The sequence below is a fragment of the Triturus cristatus genome, chromosome 8, assembly GCF_964204655.1.
Source record: "Triturus cristatus chromosome 8, aTriCri1.1, whole genome shotgun sequence".
Classification (NCBI taxonomy): domain Eukaryota; kingdom Metazoa; phylum Chordata; class Amphibia; order Caudata; family Salamandridae; genus Triturus; species Triturus cristatus.
The window spans coordinates 343939624-343961501 of record NC_140591.1 but is presented as its reverse complement, the minus strand read 5'-3'; the positions used below and the strand labels follow the sequence as shown (position 1 = coordinate 343961501).

The window sequence follows — 21878 nt, the reverse complement described above, 5'->3', positions numbered from 1 at the left end:
AATTGTAATTAGGGTGGAAAGGGTCATGATGGCCATTACTTCTGTGTCAAGGTTGAATGTGTCCCTGAACCATAATTTTGTTTCTTGGGTTGTCTATATGTTTTGGTATAAGAGCCAGATAGGGATAACAGGATCTACATGTGGTCAGACCAGTCAACTGGAATGTGGTCATGTATCTTTAGGTTGGGATAGTTGAAGATTATGAGGTCCAGAACGGCGTTTTTGTGGTGTGAGGGTTTATGGCTGTGTTGTTGGAGATCATTGTAATTGAGAAAGGAGGTAAAGGTGTCCTCATAACTGTTGCCCATGCCTCCTCAGTGTATGTTAAAGTCACCAAGGAATATATTATTGTCTGAGCTGATGAGTTGAGAGGTGAAGAAATCCATTAATTTCTCAATGAAGATATTGTTTTGAACTGGTGGACGGTAAATTATATTCATTCTGAGGTTGGAGGTAGTGGATGTGGACAGTTCCTTGACATGCATTCTAAAGACTGAAAATGGGTCGTTGGTAGGGGGCTACATCTCAGGGATTTTCTGTGAATGAGTGCAAGACCTCCACCGCATCTATCTTCCCAGTCACAAAGCGAAATGGAGTAGCTGGGAGGAAGAAGAAGGTGCAAAGTGTGGTTAGATGAGACAATGAGCCACGTTTCGGTGAGGATCAGGATGTGTAGATTATGCATCGGATCGAGCCTGATATCTCTAGACATGTTTGACTTTAGACTGACAATTGTGTAGCATGCAGTTCAGGGAGAAGCTGTTGTATTTCTGATTTGTCTGTTCCAGGAAGGTAGTAGGTACTTGTGTCAAGGTTGGAGAGGATAATCCTGCACTAGGATGGAGTGTGTGAGTTTGAATACGGTCAGAGATGGTGGTGGAAACTGGGCAGCAGGAGGAGGTGGCATCGGAATTTGAAGCTGCATAACTCTCTAAGAGACAGAGTAGGTCTAAGTTGTCTTGGGGTGATTGTGTCAGTCTGGGTAGGCGGATATATCTTGGTATGAAGAAAGCATGCAGGGGAGGGTCCGCAAGGGTTGATAAGGGGAGAAACAATGATAGGACAGAGAAACACTTAGGGGCATATTTGCAACAGGCAGCGATAATTATCACTGACCATGTATACCGCATTTTTTTCTATCGCTGGAATATTTTGCCAGGCTAGCGTTGTATTAACAACGCTTAGCGCCATGGCGATGTATATTACAGCGATAGCACCCATTTCCATGGAACATCGCTGGTTTTCAAGCGATGTTCCATGTAAAACGGCGATATGCTTGATGATACGACCCTGTGGTCGTATCACATGAATCCACCTCCCATGTTAGCTATGCCTTAGTCAGGAATTTAACAAACGTTAAATTCCTGAGTTAAGGTATACTTAACACAATTAAAATAATCGCTTCCCCGCATTGTAAAGAAGGCAGTTTCGCGATTTTTACCAATGTTGTAGATGGATATAGATAGGTTGCCCAAGAGGTCAAAGAGGAAAGGCATTTCAGTTTACGTCAAAAGGGGATATTAGAGAGAGATGAGGATGGGAGAAAATTGGGTAGGGACCTGGTCCAAAGGTCAGTGTTGTGTGTGAAGAGGAGGAGGTCGATTTTGAGGGAGCCTTTGCAATGGTATTAGTCTGCGAAGAAGGTTTCTGGGAAGTCTCTCAAGGTCCTGTGTTTCAGGTTTTTCATTGCGTGTTTGGAAACATTCGGGGAGCATTTAATCTTGAAAGCATTGATGCCAGATCTGGAAAGGAGCGATGGGGGATAACTGGGGACAACATGTGTGGTTCTGATGTTGGAGGCTGATATAGGTTGGGAAGTAGTAGGTATGACCTAAGCAATAATTCCTCGGGTAAAGACGATCTCACATTGTCATCCACAGCCTTGTGAAATGTCCTTTGTTTTTAGGATTAGAAGGAGACCTCATCTAATAGTCTAAGGTGGAGCGATAGGTGGGGCTGGGATTAGGATCTTAATGTCATTGATATGATGAACTGGTGGGATTAGACCATTATCAAAAGTTCTGGGCCAGTAAAGTAGTAAAGTTGGGTACTGGCAGATCTCTTTGACTGATGGAGCAAGGGAAAGGTCAGCCTTCTCCACGCCCAATGGCCACTACCAGTTCTGTGTGATGCCCTTTGGGCTCAAGAACGCACCTGCCACGTTTCAGCGCCTGGTAAACCAGATCCTCACCGGAATGGAGAGTTTCTCTGCTGCTTATCTGGATGACATAGCCGTCTTCAGTAACAGCTGGGAGGATCACTTGCGTCACCTGCAAGCTGTTCTCCAGGCCCTGAGACAAGCTGGATTGACGATCAAGGCCAGCAAGTGCCAGATCGGGCAGGGGTCGGTAGTGTACCTTGGACACTTGGTGGGTAGGGGAGCGGTGCAACCCCTCCAGGCGAAGATCGAGGCCATCATGGCCTGGGAACCCCCCAAGACACAGACTGAGGTCCGAGCTTTTCTGGGCCTCACGGGATATTACCGCCGCTTCGTGAAGGGGTACGGTACCATCGTAGCCCCCCTCACGGAGCTCACGTCCAAGAAACAACCTCGACGGGTAGTCTGGACGGAGGCTTGTCAGCAGGCCTTTGTGAGATTGAAGAAAGCCATGTGCGAGGCCCCGGTCTTAAGGGCCCCAGACTTTTCCAAGGAGTTCATTGTCCAGACGGATGCATCAGAACATGGCATTGGGGCAGTGTTATCGCAACTCAATGAAGAGGGTCTGGATCAACCCGTGGTCTTCCTATCCCGGAGACTACTCCCCAGGGAACAGAAGTGGAGTGCAATAGAGCGTGAAGCCTTTGCAGTGGTATGGGCTCTGAAGAAGTTGCGGCCATACCTGTTTGGCTCGCACTTCCTAGTTCAGACCGACCACCGACCCCTTCGTTGGCTGATGCAGATGAAGGGGAGAATCCCAAGTTGTTGAGGTGGTCTATCTCCCTACAGGGAATGGACTTTCAGGTGGAACATCGGCCTGGAGTGGACCACGCCAATGCAGACGGTCTCTCAAGGTATTTCCGCCTTAGTGATGAGAACTCCCAAGGGGTTGGGTAGCTCTCCCCACTTTCAGCTGGGGGGGACGCGTGTTAGACCTGTCAGCCCTTTGGGTGGTCCCTCCTCATCATTATTTATTTTGTCCCACTTTTTGCCTCAAACCCTGTTAGAATTTTTCCTTTTTGGGAACCACCAGACTTTTTAGTGTTGCTGCAGATTCAGGGAGCCATTTTATCTACCCCTGAAACTTCTGTCTGAGGGCCTGGAGCACAAAATGGTGGCCACCTGTGACATCACCAGCACCCACTGGAACCTACTAGCACCTTCCAGAACATTCCAGAACCCTGTGACAGTTGGAGGCGGTTTAGAATGTTGGGAAGCTAAGACAGAGAGTTGGCAGTTGGAGCTGGCAGTTGGCACCTGACTGGTGAAGGGAGAGCAGCAGAAACCTGAAGGAGGAAGGAGTGAGGCAGCAGGGGTGGAAACTTGTGCCTGGAGTGGGGTCCATAAACCCACCCTTGATACTAGTCCCTACTGACTGAGCCCAGCCTGGAGCCCTGTGTGGGAAGAAGCAAGAAAAACCATCTTAAGGACCTGGACAGCAGGAACAGGCCTTAGAAGCAAAGAACAGCAAAGTCCTGACCTGATTATTGGTTTTCCTGGAGTCCGACGTCGAGAAGCCTGAGACCCGGAGCCCGAGGTGGAGAAGCGGCGCTGACTGGAAAAGCAGACGTCGTACCCGGAGCCGCCAGAGGTCGAGAGAGGGCGCCGACGGAGGTCGTAGAAGTACCAGAGGTCGAGGAGGAAGTCACCCGAGGTCGAGTGAGCGGCGTCGACGGGGGAGTGAAGTCCACCCTCCGGAGTCGCCGGAGACCGAGGTGAAGCGTGCCGGAGGTCGGGAGTGGAGGTCGCACTCCGGAGTCGCCGGAACCTGAGGAGAGGAGCACCGGAGGTCGGGAGTGAGGTCGCACTCCGGAGTCGCCGGAACCTGAGGAGAGGAGCACCGGAGGTCGGGAGTGGGGATCGCACTCCAGAGCCGCCGGAAGTCGACATCGAGCCAAGGCCGGCCGACGTCATCGAACCTGAGGTCGCCATCGGACCGGAGCCGCCCGAAGTCGACATCGAGCCAAGACTGCCCGACACCATCGAATCGGAGGTCGAGATCGAGCCGAGGCCGCCGACATCGAACCGGAACCGCCTACCGGCGTCGTCAAGAACTGACATTGTGCCGAGGCCGCCGACATCGAACCGGAACCGCCTCACGGCGTCGACACGACTCCAGCGGCGTTGGAGCTTCAGAAAAAGGGCAGTAAGTGGAATAGAGGGCGCCTAAGGCCCTGTGGAATCCTAAGAGACTACTCTAGGGGTTAGAGAGGTGCTGGAACCAGATTGACTGTGCCAGGGGTGAGCTGAGACTAATTCAGAGGGGTTGTGTAGAGTGAGAGAGCCAGGTCTCTAGTATTCCCCCCTTGATCTACCTCAGTTTAGGCCTCAGCCTTGACCAAGCTAGGGAGCAGACACCCTCAAGCCATCCACCTAACCACAAGCTGTGCCTGGGCCAAATCAGCCCATAGTAATCTCAAATGTGATCTGATTCTATAAGTGTCACTGTCAGCTTTTAATTATTTATTGAGAGCACTGTATTTATTGTATTTAACTTATTTATTGCTTCACTGTATTTATTGTTCCACAGTATTTATTGTCGCACAATATTTATTGGTTTGCAGTATTTATTGCCTCAGAATATTTAATTGCCTGTATGTATTGCACTTATATTTATGCCTTAATTATTTATGATCACCCCTATTTATTGAATCATTAAGACAGTATTTATTTGACCTGCACTATTTAAAAAGCCTTGTATATTGTGATTGTGTTATTATTTATTTAATCAGCAACTAAGAGAAAAAGAAGATAAACAGAGATATTTTCATAATTTTTACGGTGTAGAGTCGTTTTTGGAACGGATGCACGCATGGTTATTGTATGGGTATGTCGTATGCTTAGCACGGTGCCTGATTCCTGACCACTCGAGCCAAGCTACCACTGTGTATGTCTGGAAAGACCCCGTTACCACCACCCTTTCCGGTGTGGGAGTGGAGTATTTCCAACATTAATTGGTGTTCAGTGGTGGGATAGAGCTGTGCCTACGTATACTCAACAATAACTGTGGGTAGTCCATAGGCCTACACCGGGAGTTTTCTCAAAGCGGCCTTCCTAATTGTGGGTTTTTGTTTTTTTCCAAATTTACTCTGGTGGTGGGAGGAGGTATTATATAAGGTACCCCCCTGCATAGTTACTGCAAATAACTGTCCTCTGACCTGAGTGGGCAAGATGGAGTTTGTACTGGAGAATTTAGAAACGTACACTGTGGCCCAACTCAGGGAGTTTTGTCAGCGGGAGGGGGTGTATTGTCCCCCAGGAGCAAAGAAGGGTGCACTCCAAACCAGCTTAAGGGCTTGGGGGGAGGCACGACGGGAAAGCAAGGCTGAGGAGGAGGACAGGGATAGAGAGCCCGACAGTGAGGGAGCTGGTTTGTACCAACCTGAGGTGGGGAACCTGTCAGCGGGGCCCAGGACACTTTCCAGGAAGGGCAGCAGTGCCTCTAGCGGTGGCTTGTCTGAAGTGGAGTTAACAGACCGGAGGGAGAAAAGACAGCTCACATGGGACTTAGCAAGGCTGGAGAAGGAGAAGGAGGAACAGAGGATGGCTCATGAGATAAGGCTGAAAGAGATAGATCTTCAGATCCTGAGAATCGGGGCACACCCTGTACCTCACGGTGGCAGCGAAGAATGAGAGTACACCAGGGAACCCAAACCCTACCTGCCAAAGGACATAGTAGCTAGCTATGGGGTGGGTGACGATATCGCCAAGTGGCTAGCGGCCTATGAGGTCTCGTTGAGGGCCCATGGGGTTCCAGAGAAGTACTGGGGAGGGGGATTGTACAAGTACATGCCTCCAGCTGGTAGGGATGCATTATTGGCCCTCGAGGAGGATGAGCAGACCCACTACCCCACCATGAAACTGGCGCTCATAAGAAAGTTTGGACTAACACCCGAAAAGTACAGACAGAAGTTCAGGGGTAGTCACAAACTGGGCACACAGAATTGGGTGGACTTCCTGGACTATGCAAAGAAGGCACTAGAGGGTTGGATTCAGGGCAGTGAAGTGAGGAACTACGAGGGGTTGTTTGATCTAGTACTGAAGGAACACCTGCTCGAGAAATGTTTCCCTGAACTGCGTCAACACCTGGTGGATAGCAAGCTGACCAGTCCCCGGAAGCTTGCTGAGGAGGCGGACATTTGGGCTAGTACCCGGGTGTCCACAAGGGGGACTGGAGGGGATACTCAAAAGGCCGGACAGGGCGCCCCCCAGAAGAAAGAGGGAGGGGAAAAGAAAAAGGAGTTCTCCAAAGGCCCCCAAAATAACTTCCAAGGGAAGGGAACAGGATTCACCCCTAGGGCTAACCCACCCAGAAACCCTAATCCTGGCCAGAGTCAGCAGCCAAGGGTTGTCCATTGCTACGAGTGCGGTGGCGTTGGACACTATAAAGGAGATCTGAAGTGCCTGAAACGACCACCCCCTCCCATTGGAGGAAAGACCCCCGGAGTAGCTAGTGTAGTGCTCGGGGAGGAGATGCCCTTAACTAAGGGAAGGGAGTGGGCGGGTGTCACTTTAGTGTCCCTGGGAGAACGGGAGATGGTTCCTAAGATCCAGGTGCCCGCCAATACTGTAAAGTATGGGCAGTGGGTCACCATCAACGGCCAAAGAGGGGAGGCTCTGAGAGACACAGGAGCCAGTATGACTATGGTACGTAGCCAACTGGTGTCTCCAGAGCAGGTAATTCCCGATGTACTCCACCCAGCCGCGATGGCTGACGGCAGAACAGGCCACTATCCAGTGGCCGAGGTTCCCTTTGAATGGGGGGGCGTTGCAGGTTCACTTCGAGTTGCCGTAAGCCCTGCCGTGCCAGTCGATTGTCTGCTGGGGAATGACATGGAGCACAACGCTTGTAAGGAGGTGGAATACCGGACTCACACTGAGATGCTGGGTACACCTGATTGGGCCTGTGTGAGCACAAGGTCCGCGACTACCCGGAGAGGGAGTTCGTTTCGGCTGGAGCCTGGAACAAAGGCCCAGCCAGCTGCCAGTCAAGGGAAGAACCGAGGACAGGAGGAGCCTGCCTCGGCGTCCACACCCCGTAGGACGGATAGGCCACCGGAGGTGGTGGACCAGGAGTCTGCGGTGGGGGACGTTACCAAACTGGAGGACCTACCCATCCCGGCCGAGTGGCACGTGGAGGGAGGCCCGTCCAGGGAGGAATTCTGCCAGGGCCAGAGGGAGTGCCCTACCCTTGAGGGGCTGAGGCGACAGGCCGAAGCCCAGGCAGCAGGGAACATTGAAGGGAACTACAGTGTTTACTGGGAGGATGGCCTCCTCTACAGTGAACCCAAGGCACCCCTACACGGATCGTCACGAGCCTTGGTAGTCCCTCAACGTTATCGAGCCTTCCTTCTGGAGTTGGCTCACGAGATACCATTGGCAGGACACCTGGGGCAAGACAAGACCTTCGCCCGTCTTGTCCCACACTTTTATTGGCCTCAGATGAAAGTGTCGTCCGATACCTACTGCCGGACATGTGTGTCTTGCCAAGCCAGTGGGAAAACAGGGGTGAAGCTGAAAGCTCCCCTGGAACCACTTCCTGTCGTTAGCACCCCATTTGAAAGGGTGGCCATCGACATTGTGGGTCCGTTAGATCCGCCAACGTCAGCTGGTCACAGGTTTATCCTGGTTCTGGTGGATCATGCCACACGGTACCCAGAGGCAATACCTCTGAGGACCATAACAGCACCTGTTGTGGCTAGGGCCCTGATGGGAATCTATACCCGAGTGGGTTTTCCCAAGGAAGTTGTGTCCGACAGGGGGACCAACTTCATGTCAGCGTACATGCGGGCGATGTGGAAGGAGTGTGGAGTGACATACCGGTTCACCACTCCTTACCACCCCCAGACCAATGGTCTGGTGGAGAGGTTTAACAAAACCTTGAAGGGCATGATCAGAAGTCTGCCTGAAAGCCTGCGGAGGAAATGGGACGTCCTCCTACCCTGTCTACTCTTTTCCTACAGGGAAGTGCCACAGAAGGGAGTGGGCTTCAGCCCCTTCGAGCTTCTGTATGGGCACCCTGTACGTGGACCTCTCAACCTGGTGAGAGACGGATGGGAAAGAACTCCCAGAAAGCTTCCCCAGGACGTGGTGAGCTACATGCTGGCCTTCCGGAGCCAAATGGCTAAGTTGTGGAAGCAAGCTTCTGACAACTTGGAAGCCAGCCAAGCAGTGATGAAGGCGTGGTATGACCACAATGCTCACCCGGTGGAGTTGGAGCCTGGCCAGAAGGTGTGGGTGATCGAACCAGGAGAGCTTAGTGCCCTCCAGGATCGCTGGTCAGGACCCTTTGAGGTGTTGGAGAAGAAGGGTAAGGCTACCTACTTGGTGGACCTTAAAACCCCTCGTCAGCCCCTGCGGGTGCTGCATGCCAACCGCCTCAAACCCCACCACGAGAGGCCCGAAGTCATCTTGATGATGGTGACTGACGGAGGAGAGGACGTGGAAAGCGAGCCTCTCCCTGATTTGTTTGCGTCTCAAGAAAAGGATGGGTCGGTGGAGGGAGTGATTCTCTCCCCATCTCTAACTCCTGAACAGCAGGAGGACTGTCGCCAGGTCCTGGGGCAGTACTCTTCGTTGTTCTCCCTTGTCCCGGGTAGGACTCACCTGTGCGTCCATGACGTGGACACAGGAGACAGCCCACCTGTGAAGTCCAAGATCTACCGGATGTCAGACAAGGTGAAGGCCAGCATAAACAGTGAAGTCACTAAGATGCTGGAGCTAGGAGTGATCGAACCTTCTAGCAGCCCCTGGTCTAGTCCGGTGGTGTTAGTACCAAAAGCCGCACCACCGGGTGGCCACCCGGAACTGAGGTTCTGTGTGGACTACCGGGGACTGAATTCAGTGACCAAAACTGATGCTCATCCGATCCCTAGGGCGGATGAATTGATTGACCGGCTGGGAGCTGCCCAATATCTAAGTACCTTTGACCTTACTTCTGGGTACTGGCAGATCTCTTTGACTGATGGAGCAAGGGAAAGGTCAGCCTTCTCCACACCCAATGGCCACTACCAGTTCTGTGTGATGCCCTTTGGGTTCAAGAACGCACCTGCCACGTTTCAGCGCCTGGTAAACCAGATCCTCACCGGAATGGAGAGTTTCTCTGCTGCTTATCTGGATGACATAGCCGTCTTCAGTAACAGCTGGGAGGATCACTTGCGTCACCTGCAAGCTGTTCTCCAGGCCCTGAGACAAGCTGGATTGACGATCAAGGCCAGCAAGTGCCAGATCGGGCAGGGGTCGGTAGTGTACCTTGGACACTTGGTGGGTAGGGGAGCGGTGCAACCCCTCCAGGCGAAGATCGAGGCCATCATGGCCTGTGATGAGAACTCCCAAGGGGTTGGGTAGCTCTCCCCACTTTCAGCTGGGGGGGACGCGTGTTAGACCTGTCAGCCCTTTGGGTGGTCCCTCCTCATCATTATTTATTTTGTCCCACTTTTTGCCTCAAACCCTGTTAGAATTTTTCCTTTTTGGGAACCACCAGACTTTTTAGTGTTGCTGCAGATTCAGGGAGCCATTTTATCTACCCCTGAAACTTCTGTCTGAGGGCCTGGAGCACAAAATGGTGGCCACCTGTGACATCACCAGCACCCACTGGAACCTACTAGCACCTTCCAGAACATTCCAGAACCCTGTGACAGTTGGAGGCGGTTTAGAATGTTGGGAAGCTAAGACAGAGAGCTGGCAGTTTGTACCTGACTTGTGAAGGGAGAGCAGCAGAAACCTGAAGGAGGAAGGAGTGAGGCAGCAGGGGTGGAAACTTGTGCCTGGAGTGGGGTCCATAAACCCACCCTTGATACTAGTCCCTACTGACTGAGCCCAGCCTGGAGCCCTGTGTGGGAAGAAGCAAGAAAAACCATCTTAAGGACCTGGACAGCAGGAACAGGCCTTAGAAGCAAAGAACAGCAAAGTCCTGACCTGATTATTGGTTTTCCTGGAGTCCGACGTCGAGAAGCCTGAGACCCGGAGCCCGAGGTGGAGAAGCGGCGCTGACTGGACAAGCAGACGTCGTACCCGGAGCCGCCAGAGGTCGAGAGAGGGCGCCGACGGAGGTCGTAGAAGTACCAGAGGTCGAGGAGGAAGTCACCCGAGGTCGAGTGAGCGGCGTCGACGGGGGAGTGAAGTCCACCCTCCGGAGTCGCCGGAGACCGAGGTGAAGCGTGCCGGAGGTCGGGAGTGGAGGTCGCACTCCGGAGTCGCCGGAACCTGAGGAGAGGAGCACCGGAGGTCGGGAGTGAGGTCGCACTCCGGAGTCGCCGGAACCTGAGGAGAGGAGCACCGGAGGTCGGGAGTGGGGATCGCACTCCGGAGCCGCCGGAAGTCGACATCGAGCCAAGGCCGGCCGACGTCATCGAACCTGAGGTCGCCATCGGACCGGAGCCGCCCGAAGTCGACATCGAGCCAAGACTGCCCGACACCATCGAATCGGAGGTCGAGATCGAGCCGAGGCCGCCGACATCGAACCGGAACCGCCTACCGGCGTCGTCAAGAACTGACATTGTGCCGAGGCCGCCGACATCGAACCGGAACCGCCTCACGGCGTCGACACGACTCCAGCGGCGTTGGAGCTTCAGAAAAAGGGCAGTAAGTGGAATAGAGGGCGCCTAAGGCCCTGTGGAATCCTAAGAGACTACTCTAGGGGTTAGAGAGGTGCTGGAACCAGATTGACTGTGCCAGGGGTGAGCTGAGACTAATTCAGAGGGGTTGTGTAGAGTGAGAGAGCCAGGTCTCTAGTATTCCCCCCTTGATCTACCTCAGTTTAGGCCTCAGCCTTGACCAAGCTAGGGAGCAGACACCCTCAAGCCATCCACCTAACCACAAGCTGTGCCTGGGCCAAATCAGCCCATAGTAATCTCAAATGTGATCTGATTCTATAAGTGTCACTGTCAGCTTTTAATTATTTATTGAGAGCACTGTATTTATTGTATTTAACTTATTTATTGCTTCACTGTATTTATTGTTCCACAGTATTTATTGTCGCACAATATTTATTGGTTTGCAGTATTTATTGCCTCAGAATATTTAATTGCCTGTATGTATTGCACTTATATTTATGCCTTAATTATTTATGATCACCCCTATTTATTGAATCATTAAGACAGTATTTATTTGACCTGCACTATTTAAAAAGCCTTGTATATTGTGATTGTGTTATTATTTATTTAATCAGCAACTAAGAGAAAAAGAAGATAAACAGAGATATTTTCATAATTTTTACGGTGTAGAGTCGTTTTTGGAACGGATGCACGCATGGTTATTGTATGGGTATGTCGTATGCTTAGCACGGTGCCTGATTCCTGACCACTCGAGCCAAGCTACCACTGTGTATGTCTGGAAAGACCCCGTTACCACCACCCTTTCCGGTGTGGGAGTGGAGTATTTCCAACAGTCTCACAATGCCTTACTGAAAAAAACATACTTAAAACTTAACCAACAGGAATGCCAAGAAAAGGCCGAAGGGAAGAAACATACCAGGGATGGGATCAATTAAACCTATCTACAACTGCAGCCATACCTGACTGATCTGCAAGACAGGGAGGAGTGCAGACGTTTTGAGCTAGCAAGACTGACGATTTTGGACTCCCAGGAGGAGAAAAGCTACAGATGGCACAATAATTCACACCCACACTTACTCTGCAAGGTGAACACAGTGAACAACATTGCCCACATCTTCTTTGTAAGCGAATGCAGGAACACCTACCTAGAGAACTTGATAAGGCAAATGCACATGGAAGACCAAAAGACACCCTGACATGACTCCTGGGAGACGATCAAATGGAAATTCCACAGAAAGTTGCAGCATTTCACAATGTAGCAAGGAAGATTAGAAAATCCTAAATCTCTCTGGTAGCCACACATGTGATTAAGAATCCAGGGGGGCACACTTTTTAAAGAAGGGGCCATGCAAGATCACAGGTCAAGCAAGACAAGAAATCTGGGACAAGAAATCCAGACCATGATAAGCTTCACCCCACCCCAACCCCAAGGATGGAAACTCCCATGCCTATTCTTCCATCACCTGTCATTAACCATCAGTCCAAGGAAGCCAGCACAGGCGAAAGGGCAAGAGCTGATAGTCATGAACTATAATGCGCACTGCTTGAGGTGCTCTATCCCCTCAGTGTCACATGCACACAGTACCACAGGCATCTCTAGTCTATACTGTTCCTTTGGACCATTCTAAAAGAAAACTCAAACCATTAAATGCCAGAAGAACTAAATCTAAATTTATCACTCTATGGGGTTCAATAGCCACCACAATCAGGTGTAATTGCCTCAACTCCTCCCTTAAACCTCAGAGTTCAGATGCATTCGATCCCCTTTGCCTCAAACGCTCTCCCCTGGCCATTACCCATTCCCCCCCCAATTACAATCTATATTGAGTGTTTTTAACATTTCTATGCAAAGGTCGGAATGACTAAACACAAAATTAAAGTAAAAACATAAGAGCTTACAACTCTAACACACAGGGTCACACAACGATGTTAAAACACAAACAGTCCCCCTCATGCCAAAAGGTGGAGGAATCCCTTAGTCATGTGAAGGATTGAACCCACACAGTGGTTGATGTAGGTCATCTTTCACAAAACAATGGTCCCCTCAAAGTTAATTCCGTACAAATAAAATATTGCTTGATTAATTTAGTTCTACAAACAGTAATGAATTGTTTTGTTTTTTCCAAAACTATTTTTACAAAAGTGAACAATGGGTAAAAAGGTACCTGGAGCTATGAAATTATTGTTAGATTTTTTCCTACATACAATTTTTGCATAAGTGACTAAATGAAGTATACTTTTTTAATTTGTCCTTACTTTGCTTGGAATAGGTTTGTTGTTCCTAACTCCAGAAGATGTTGCTGCCCTTATTGGATCAGGTTTACAACAGGGTTTCCATTGGAATTCTTCACTGTATAGAGTGCATCCGATTGGGTCACCAAGTTTATATGGAAATCTATAGCCTTTGGTTGACCTGGGACTACAAAACCACAAAATGGGGAATCAACAATTGTGGAAGCGTCTTGAAATACCAATCAAACTAAAACATTTTTTACAGCTGCAGATGAAAAGTTTACTTACCTATAATGGTAACAATGATTTTCCTGAAAAGGCATTTGTAATACTTTAGCTGTATTAGTTGACAAAACTTTTTAGCAGTTTAAATGGGTACCTTGGTATCAAACAAAGACATTTCCATGGGAATGGTTCACATGGCTTAATCTAGACCCTTAACAAATTTAGAAAACAATTGCCGATGCTTCACTGCAGCCATGGGTTAGAAGGGGATGAGGTAAGGGAATAGAACCAGTGAGCATTCAAAATGGACATTATTTGCATTTGGATACCGCTTGTGAGACCCAAAGGGCTTTATGGTTTGTCAAGCTACTTAATATGTATCATTTATATTGTACTGTGAGCACCTGACAAGGCCGTGGTGTGCTCTGATGAGCATAAGGGTTCTTGTGCACTATTCAAGTGTTTTCTTGAAATAATATAGATTGTAGTTTGGTCTATATGGGGGTCAACTGGAAGCAGTACATTTGACTTGAAAGCATGAAGGAATACGGTGCATCTAAGCATTACTGAGCATAAACATGGATTTTACAGATAGTGTAAGAAAGACACAGCCACATATGCAGTTACCTACATTTCTGCCATAAGAAGACATTTTCAATGAGGGGCTTTGGAATGGTCCGTAAGGTAGACACTATATTGACAGCACCTGGTGGTAAAACATGATCGCTCCACTAGGATGGAGTCCACCCACCATTGATGTAAATCCAAACCCACTGGGACACCCTAAAGTCATCAAGGTGGCACTTTAATGTATCTAGCAAGAAGCAACATTTCCCCTGAAAACACATAGACTCTGAGTGAGTCAAAATATATTTTGAGAAAAACATTTTTGTTTTCTGTGTTCTAGGTGGATGGCGAATGTCTTTACTTTCTTATGTAAAGTGTTCCATAGCTTGCAGATTGATATTGAAAAGATGCTGTCACAAATGTGGTGTCTTCTGTAAGGTGGATGATCAGAATCAGTGCCATTTTTGATCTAAGATTCCTCTTTTGGGTGTTTAGCGTAAATCTGAACTTTCGAAAAATTTGCCCAGCAATATAGATTGCCTGATGGGTGATGCTGAGAGCTTTGGAAGAGAATCATCTTGTGACAGGGTAGGTTGGATATGATCACATCAGTTCATGCTAGGAACTTGCCTGACAGCAACATTTTGAATTTGTTGAAGTTTGCTGTTTAGATGCTCCATGAACTCAAAGCAGATTTCAATTACATAGTCAAAGCAGGACGGCACTTGGCTGTTAAGGTCCGAACCGTATGGAAATAATCCAGGTAAATGAAGATATATTTTAATATTCTTGTAAGGTGGAAAGCATTTGTTGTATTTTTGTGAGTTGAGAGTTATAGTGTAGAATCCATAATCATACCCACATTCTTTACTTCAGTTAGCAGGGGAAAGGTGAAATCTCACATCCCAAAAGTGAGGATCCCAGTTTTGAGGGGTTGAGTTTAAATGATTTGTAGCATCCAGTCATACATTACCTGTATGCATTCTGGGAGTCCAGGTGTCTTATGGTCTGATGGATTTTACAGTTTTAGAATAATCTGGTTATCATCTGACAAGATCAAACAGTTGAGACAGGTATACAGTGAAGAGGAGATAGGTAATGGTTGAGATTTAGGGCATTCCTACCCCTTGAGAGAATGGTGCTGATAGGCATGGAAAGAAAGTCAGAATGTGTGCTCTTTTGATGAGGCAGAACTTCATTGATTTCATGGGTGTCGTGTGACATGCTCAACTATTTAATCTTTGAAGAATTTGTTGATCCACAGTGTCAAATGCTGCTGAGTAGTCGTGTAGGAGGAATGCAGCAATGCTATTGGAGTGGTTATCATCCATACATTTACAATGCATGCATTTACCATACACCAATTACAACGCAATGCCGTTACCACACATTGCCTTTACCATGTAAACCTTTACCACATATATGCCTTAACCGCGCATGCCTTTACAACACAAGGTAGGTATAAAAGTGTAAGTGTGTGTGTGTTTGTGTGTATAGTGCTTGTTTTTTTATTTGGGTAGGAACCACCACAAACCCACCAATTCATTTTTAATTATTCAACAAAATATTTTATTTTTGGGGCAACTCCTTCCAGCCCCACCCCTTCTTTTGTAATCTTGCAACCCAATTCCCTTGGCCACACTTAAACACTAATAACACCCTTACCACCCTATACCCTTACCCAACCCTAACCCTAAAAAACATCCTTACCACCCAATAACACTATCCACCCTGTAACCCTAAAAAACCTTAACACCCTACACCCATACCCACATGTAAACCCTAAAAACAGCCTTACCCACCCCAAGAACATAATTTCCACCCAATTCCCTTGACTGCCCCTAAACCCTAAAAATGAATTTACCACCCAATTCCCTTCCCCACCCCTAAACTGTAAAAACACCCTTACCACCCAGTTTCCTTACCCATCCCTAAGCCCTAAAAATACCCTTACCTCCCGTTTCCCATACCCACGCCAAACCCTAAAATCAACCTTACCAACAAATTCCCTTACCCACCCTAAATTCTAAAGACAAACTTGCTGCCTTATTCCCTCACCCACCCCTAAACCAAAAAAAATCACCCTTACCACCCTATTCCCTCACCCAGCCAAACCCTAAAATCACCCTTACCACCCAATTTCTATACCCACACCTAAACCATAAAACCACCTTTACCCCCCATTTCCCTTACCCACCCTTAAAATCAAACTTGCCAATCAATGCCCTTACCCACCTCCAAACCCTAAAAACATAATTTCAACCAAATTCCGTTACCTGACCCTAAACCCTAAAACACCTTTACCACCCATTTCCCTTACCCACCCTTAAAATCAAACTTGCCAACCAATGCCCTTACCCACCTCTAAACCCTAAAAACATAATTTCAACCAAATTCCGTTGCCTGACCCTAAACCCTAAAACACCTTTACCACCCAATTCCCGTACCCACCCCTAAACCATAAAAACACCCTTACCACTCTATTCCCTTACCCACCCCTAAAACCTAAAATCACCCTTACCATCTAATTCCCTTACCCACCCTATACACACCTTTATCATCCTATTCCCTTACCCACCCCATAAGCATAAAATCATACTTATCACCCTATTCCCTTACCCACCCCTAAACCCTAAAAAGACTCTTACCACCTAATTCGCTTACACCCCCTAAACTCTAAAAACACCCTTACCACCAAATTCCCTTACCTACCCGAAACCCTAAAAACACCTTCACAACCCAATTCCCTTAGCCACCCCTAAACCCTAAAATTACCCCCACCACTCAATATCCTTACCCACCCCTAAATCCTAAAACACTCTTACCACGCAATTCTATTACTCACCCCTTAATAATAAAATGACACTTACCACCCAATTCCCTACCCAACCCTAAGCCTTAAAAACACCCTTACCACCCTATTCCCTTACTCACCCATTAGCCCTCAAATTACCCTTACCACCCTATTCCCTTACCCACCACTCAACCCTAAAAAACACCCTTACCACCCTAGTCCCTTACCCGCCCCTAAATCCTAAAAACACCCTTATCACGCAATTCCCTCAGCAACCCCTAAACCCTAAAAACAGCTATGCCACCCAATTACCTTACCCTCCCCTAAACCCTTAAATTACCCATATCACCCTATGCCCTTACCCACCCATAAACCCTAAAAAATACTCTTACCCTAATTCCTTATATATATATTTATAGATACATATATGTATTCACTGAAAAAACCAAAGGTTACAAGGACGTTATAGTTAGACTATAATTTGGCTTGTACAAAACCAGTGAAATTCAGCAGTTATAGTTATCTGAGCTGTGCTCCAGAAATGCACTGCTTATGACCTCATATATTACATCACTCATGACATGGTCAGTGACATCACTGATGACATCTCAAATGAAATCACTTATGACACCATCCAGTGATTGTGAGTGTTTTCTAAATATTTTTTGTTAAATGTATATACTAAGGTACCACAAAAGTTAAATTAGTATACTTTATGTACTACTAACGAATTAATCCTTTTTTAAAAAGTTTATGTGAGTAGCTGTGTGACTGTGTGTATCCATCTGTGAATGGGTGTCTGAGTGACTGAACAGGTGTGGGAATGGGTGTGTCAGTGGCTGTATGGGTGTATAAGTGGGCTTCTGAGTAGCTGTGATGGTGACTTAGTGGCTGTGTGAGTGGCTGTAATGGTGAGTGAATGGGCGTGTGAGTGGCTGTATGGGTGGGTGAGTGGGTATGTCTGAGACTGTATGGTTGAGTGAATGGGTGTCTGAATGGCTGCATGAGTGAGTGACTGGGTGTGTAAGTGGCTGTATAGGTGAGTGAGTGGCTGTTTGAGTGAGTGTTTGGTTAAGTGAATTAGTATGTGAGCGGCTGTATGAAAGAGTGAGGGGTATAATTACTAGAAACTGGCAGAGCGGGGTGTTAAAGTGAAATTGGTAACGCCGCACTCCATCAGTTTAAAAAAGTAGGGATGCCCCATATTTACAAGAATGCACTGGCCCTAAAGAAGCTGCCTAGTGCCAGCGCAGGCACTCTTGCGCCATGCGAATGCCCTTCCTTCGGCCGCCATTCCCGAGGGCGAGGCGAGACACGCCCCCTCGGCTGGCCACGACCCCCCGCTGCATTCACGATTGGCTCCTGAGGCGAAAAGCCGGGAGCGGGGACTAATTACTTTTAAAATCATTGTGATGTGATACTGTGTTTTTTAACTGTTACCCCCACCTACCTGAACATTTGGCTTCTCAGAAACAGCGCTACTCGCTGCAACGACTCCCTTCCTTCGGCCGCCATTCCCGAGGGCGAGGCGAGACACGCCCCCTCGGCTGGCCACGCCCCCCCGCCAAACATACAAATAGAGCGCGCCAACGCTAGGCGCTGCATTCACGATTGGCTCCAGAGGCGAAAAGCCGGGAGCGGGGACTAATTACTTTTAAAATCATTGTGATGTGATACTGTGTTTTTTAACTGTTACCCCCACCTACCTGAACATTTGGCTTCTCAGAAACAGCGCTACTCGCTGCAACGACTCCCTTCCTTCGGCCGCCATTCCCGAGGGCGAGGCGAGACACGCCCCCTCGGCTGGCCACACCCCCTCCAACCCCCCGACCCATCGGCATAAAGCATGTGTCTTGGTAGGAAGCGCAGCGGACGAGCGCAGCGGGCGCGACGTTTGCGCGCCGAAGGCGCGCCTAAGGCAAGCCCGTCTGCGCCCGTCCGCGGCCGGACGGGGCTAGGGGCACGACTCCATGCCAATTTTATCTCCTACTCCTCTGAGGAGCTTATCACCCTCCAGGGCCACTTGCCACTCTCGGACTCTGTCCGCAGGCATATTACTTCTCTAGGGATTGCACCCTCTCCCACTCCTACTCTGCCGTTCTCTCCGCCCGTCTGTTTCCCGCAATGCCCTCTCCCACCCGGCCCTTCCCCTCCCACCCCGTCACTATCCATCCTCTTGCTTAACACCAGGTCTGCGGTCAAGCACCATCATGAGCTCTTTGTCTTGCTTGATTCTGAAAAGCCTGACTTACTGCTCTTGACCGAAACCTGGTTCTGTGACTCTTCCCTGCCTGTTCTCTTGGCTACCCTCCCCCCCTCCTATGTGGCCTTACGCGCTGACCGCCCAGCAGGTAGGGTTGGCGGTGGAGTGGCGATTATTGTTCGGTCGGAACTAAATTTTCAACCCATCCCCTCTCCCCCCATCTCCTCCACTGAATTCCTCACTGTTCGTTCCCTCACCCTCTCCCCTCCTATCACCTGTCTCCTTATGTACCGTCCTCCCCAGTCTTTGCCCCTATTCTTGCCGGCTTTTCAAGACCTTTTGGCCAACATGGTGGTCAATTATGCCTCGGTCTTGGTATTAGGGGATTTCAACTACTGGCCCTCGGACCCTTCTGAGTGTACAGCCTCGAAAGAATTCACAGAGACTCTCACATCTTTAAATTTAATACCACACATCTCTGTCCCCACTCACTCTCACGGTCACACTCTTGACCAGGTCTGGTCTCTTAATCTTCCAGTTTCCCCGGTGACGGTCTCCCCCTGTCCCTGGTCCGACCATGCCCTTATTTCCTTCTCCGTCTCTCTCAACCCGATATCCAAAGTCCCCCACGCTAAAAACACCTGGGCGCGGAATTGGAATAGAGTTGACTTTCCCACTCTTATGTCTCACCTTCAGAATTCTACCCCGTCCCTCTCCGATCTCTCGTCCGACTCCCAAGCCAACACTATCAATACCTGGTTGGCTAGAGGTTGTGACTCAGGCTCCCCTGCGCCGCATCTCCGTCCGGCGACCAAAGGAGTCTAACAGGTGGTTTAATGACCACCTAAAAGAACTAAAGCTGTCCGCTCGACAGGCAGAAAGGCACTGGAGGAAAAATTATTGTCCCTCACTCAAATCCCTTTATCTGAAATCACTCGCCGACTATAAGATCGCAATCATTTCCGCCAAAACCTCCTATTTCTCAACCAAAATAATGTCTGCCGAAAACAAACCTAGGGAGATCTTCAGCATAGTGCAGGACTTGGCCTACTCCGACAAGGCTTCACCTCAAATCCCCCCATCCCAGCCCCTTTGTAATCAACTAAACACTTACTTCCTCGATAAGATCGCTACCATCAAAGCCAACATCCCCCCCCTCATCAGCCTATGTCGACCCCTCTCCTCCTACTGTTCAAAACCTTCTCACCTCTATCCCCCCCATCACTGAAGAGGTATTCCTAGACTTACTCCCCAAAGTAAAGTCAGGCTCTCCGGCAGACATCTGTCCGGCGCGAATTCTCCAACGAATCTACTCCTCTTGTCCTGAACCCCCCATTACCTTTCTTAACAGCTCCCTAGCGCAGGGAGTAGTGACCCCTACGCTCAAATCAGCCACCATAGTGCCCATCCTAAAAAAACCTGGCGCTGACCCATCCATCTCAGCCAACTACCGCCCCATCTCCCTGCTGCCCTACTTGGGCAAGGTGCTGGAACGTTATGTCACCACGGTACTCAGCACCCATGTAGAGGCCAATGGGGGATTGGCTTCCCGCCAGGCTGGCTTTCGACCTAGGCACTCGACTGAATCAGTCGTGGTATCAGTCCTGGACAACCTCAGGAAGGGTATGGATTATAACAAACACCAGGCCCTGGTACTCCTCGATCTCTCGGCCGCATTTGACACGGTAGACCACACCATCTTACTGTCCCGTGTCAAGGCGGCTGGAATTGAGGGAGCAGCCCTGGTGTGGCTTTCCTCCTTCCTGAGGGACCGCACTCAGGCGGTCCGGCTCGGAGATTTTACAACCATCCCACTCCCCGTCACGTGTGGTGTCCCCCAGGGTTCTTCCTTGTCCCCCCTACTATTCAATCTCTACATCTTCCCCCTCATCTTCGCTCTTCAACAGCTGGAGGTCACCGTGTTTAACTACGCGGATGACCTCCAGCTCATCTTTGATCTATCCTCTTCTCCCCTCTCTGTTTCCAGCTTCCAGTACACCATGACATTTATCAGGGACTGGATGAACCATAACCATCTCAAGTTGAATCCGGACAAAACCGAGTTGGTTCTTACCGGAGGTTCTTCCAGTCCCTGGAATTCTCTCTTCTAGCCCCCTACCCTTGGTCCTGCCACCACTCCTTCTACCACGGTCAAAACTCTGGGGGTTAAAATGAATAATCAGCTTACCCTCCACTCTCAAATCAGCTCCGTAGTCTCCTCCTGCTTCCTCACTCTCCGAACTATCCGCACTGTCGCTCGCTTCTTCTCCCCCCAGACACTCAAAATGATCATGGCCGCTCTAGTCATATCACGACTGGACTACGCCAACGCCCTCTACAACGGCATACCAGCATACAGCCTAAGGAGGCTACAGGTGGTCCAAAACCAAGCCGCCCGACTGGTTTTTGGTCTCCCACGCTACCACCACTCCACACCCCTCCTCAGGGAGCTTCATTGGCTCCCGATAAAGGAACGTTCTCTGTTCAAAACCGCCTGCATGGTTTTCCAGGATCGTCAAGGCACCGCACCTGCTTTCATCTCCTCACTAATAACAGAATACGTTCCCTCTAGACAACTTCGTTCCTCTTCCAAGTCCCTTCTCCAAATCCCACGCTTCAGACGCAAAAAGTGGGGTGGGTCCAACTTTTCCACCTAGGCCCCCACTTTCTGGAACTCCCTTCCAGACCACCTACGTGCGTCTACCCACTATCTATCCTTCCGTAAGGATCTAAAAACGTTTCTTTTTAATCAGGCATTTCCTGTGTTAACCCCCTCTCCGGCCCAATCCCGGGCTCCCTTCTGTCTCTGTAGCCAATCCCCTCCACTAGCGCCAAGAAACCGTTCGGTGCACGCTGCGCTTTATAAATGTTTTAAATTAGAAATTAGAAATTATGCTGCAAAGGTGCCTACGCTGCAGGGGTGATTGTTTATGTGCAGGAAGGGACACATTCCTGCACATAAACAATCTTTACTGGCAATTTTGTGTTTCTATGTGTGCTGAGAAATGCAGCACACATGGAAAGAGCAAAATACAAGGAGAAATAAAACATTTCTCCTCGTATCGCCTGCTTAAGACCAGTTATACCCTGGCGATATTTTTGGTGCTGCCCTATACCTTGTAAATATGGGTCAATGTCAAAAAG

At 49.1% G+C, this 21878-nt stretch overlaps 1 protein-coding gene across 1 annotated transcript in view; it reads right to left on the bottom strand.

Annotated features, from left to right (window-relative positions):
- The window catches only part of TEX26 (testis expressed 26), a 171295-nt gene that overhangs the window by 124903 nt on the left and 24514 nt on the right, over positions 1-21878 (bottom strand). The window contains exon 4 of the mRNA XM_085621664.1: positions 12970-13132. Coding sequence (XP_085477790.1) covers positions 12970-13132 — 163 coding nt within the window. The remainder of the gene's footprint in view (positions 1-12969; positions 13133-21878) is intronic.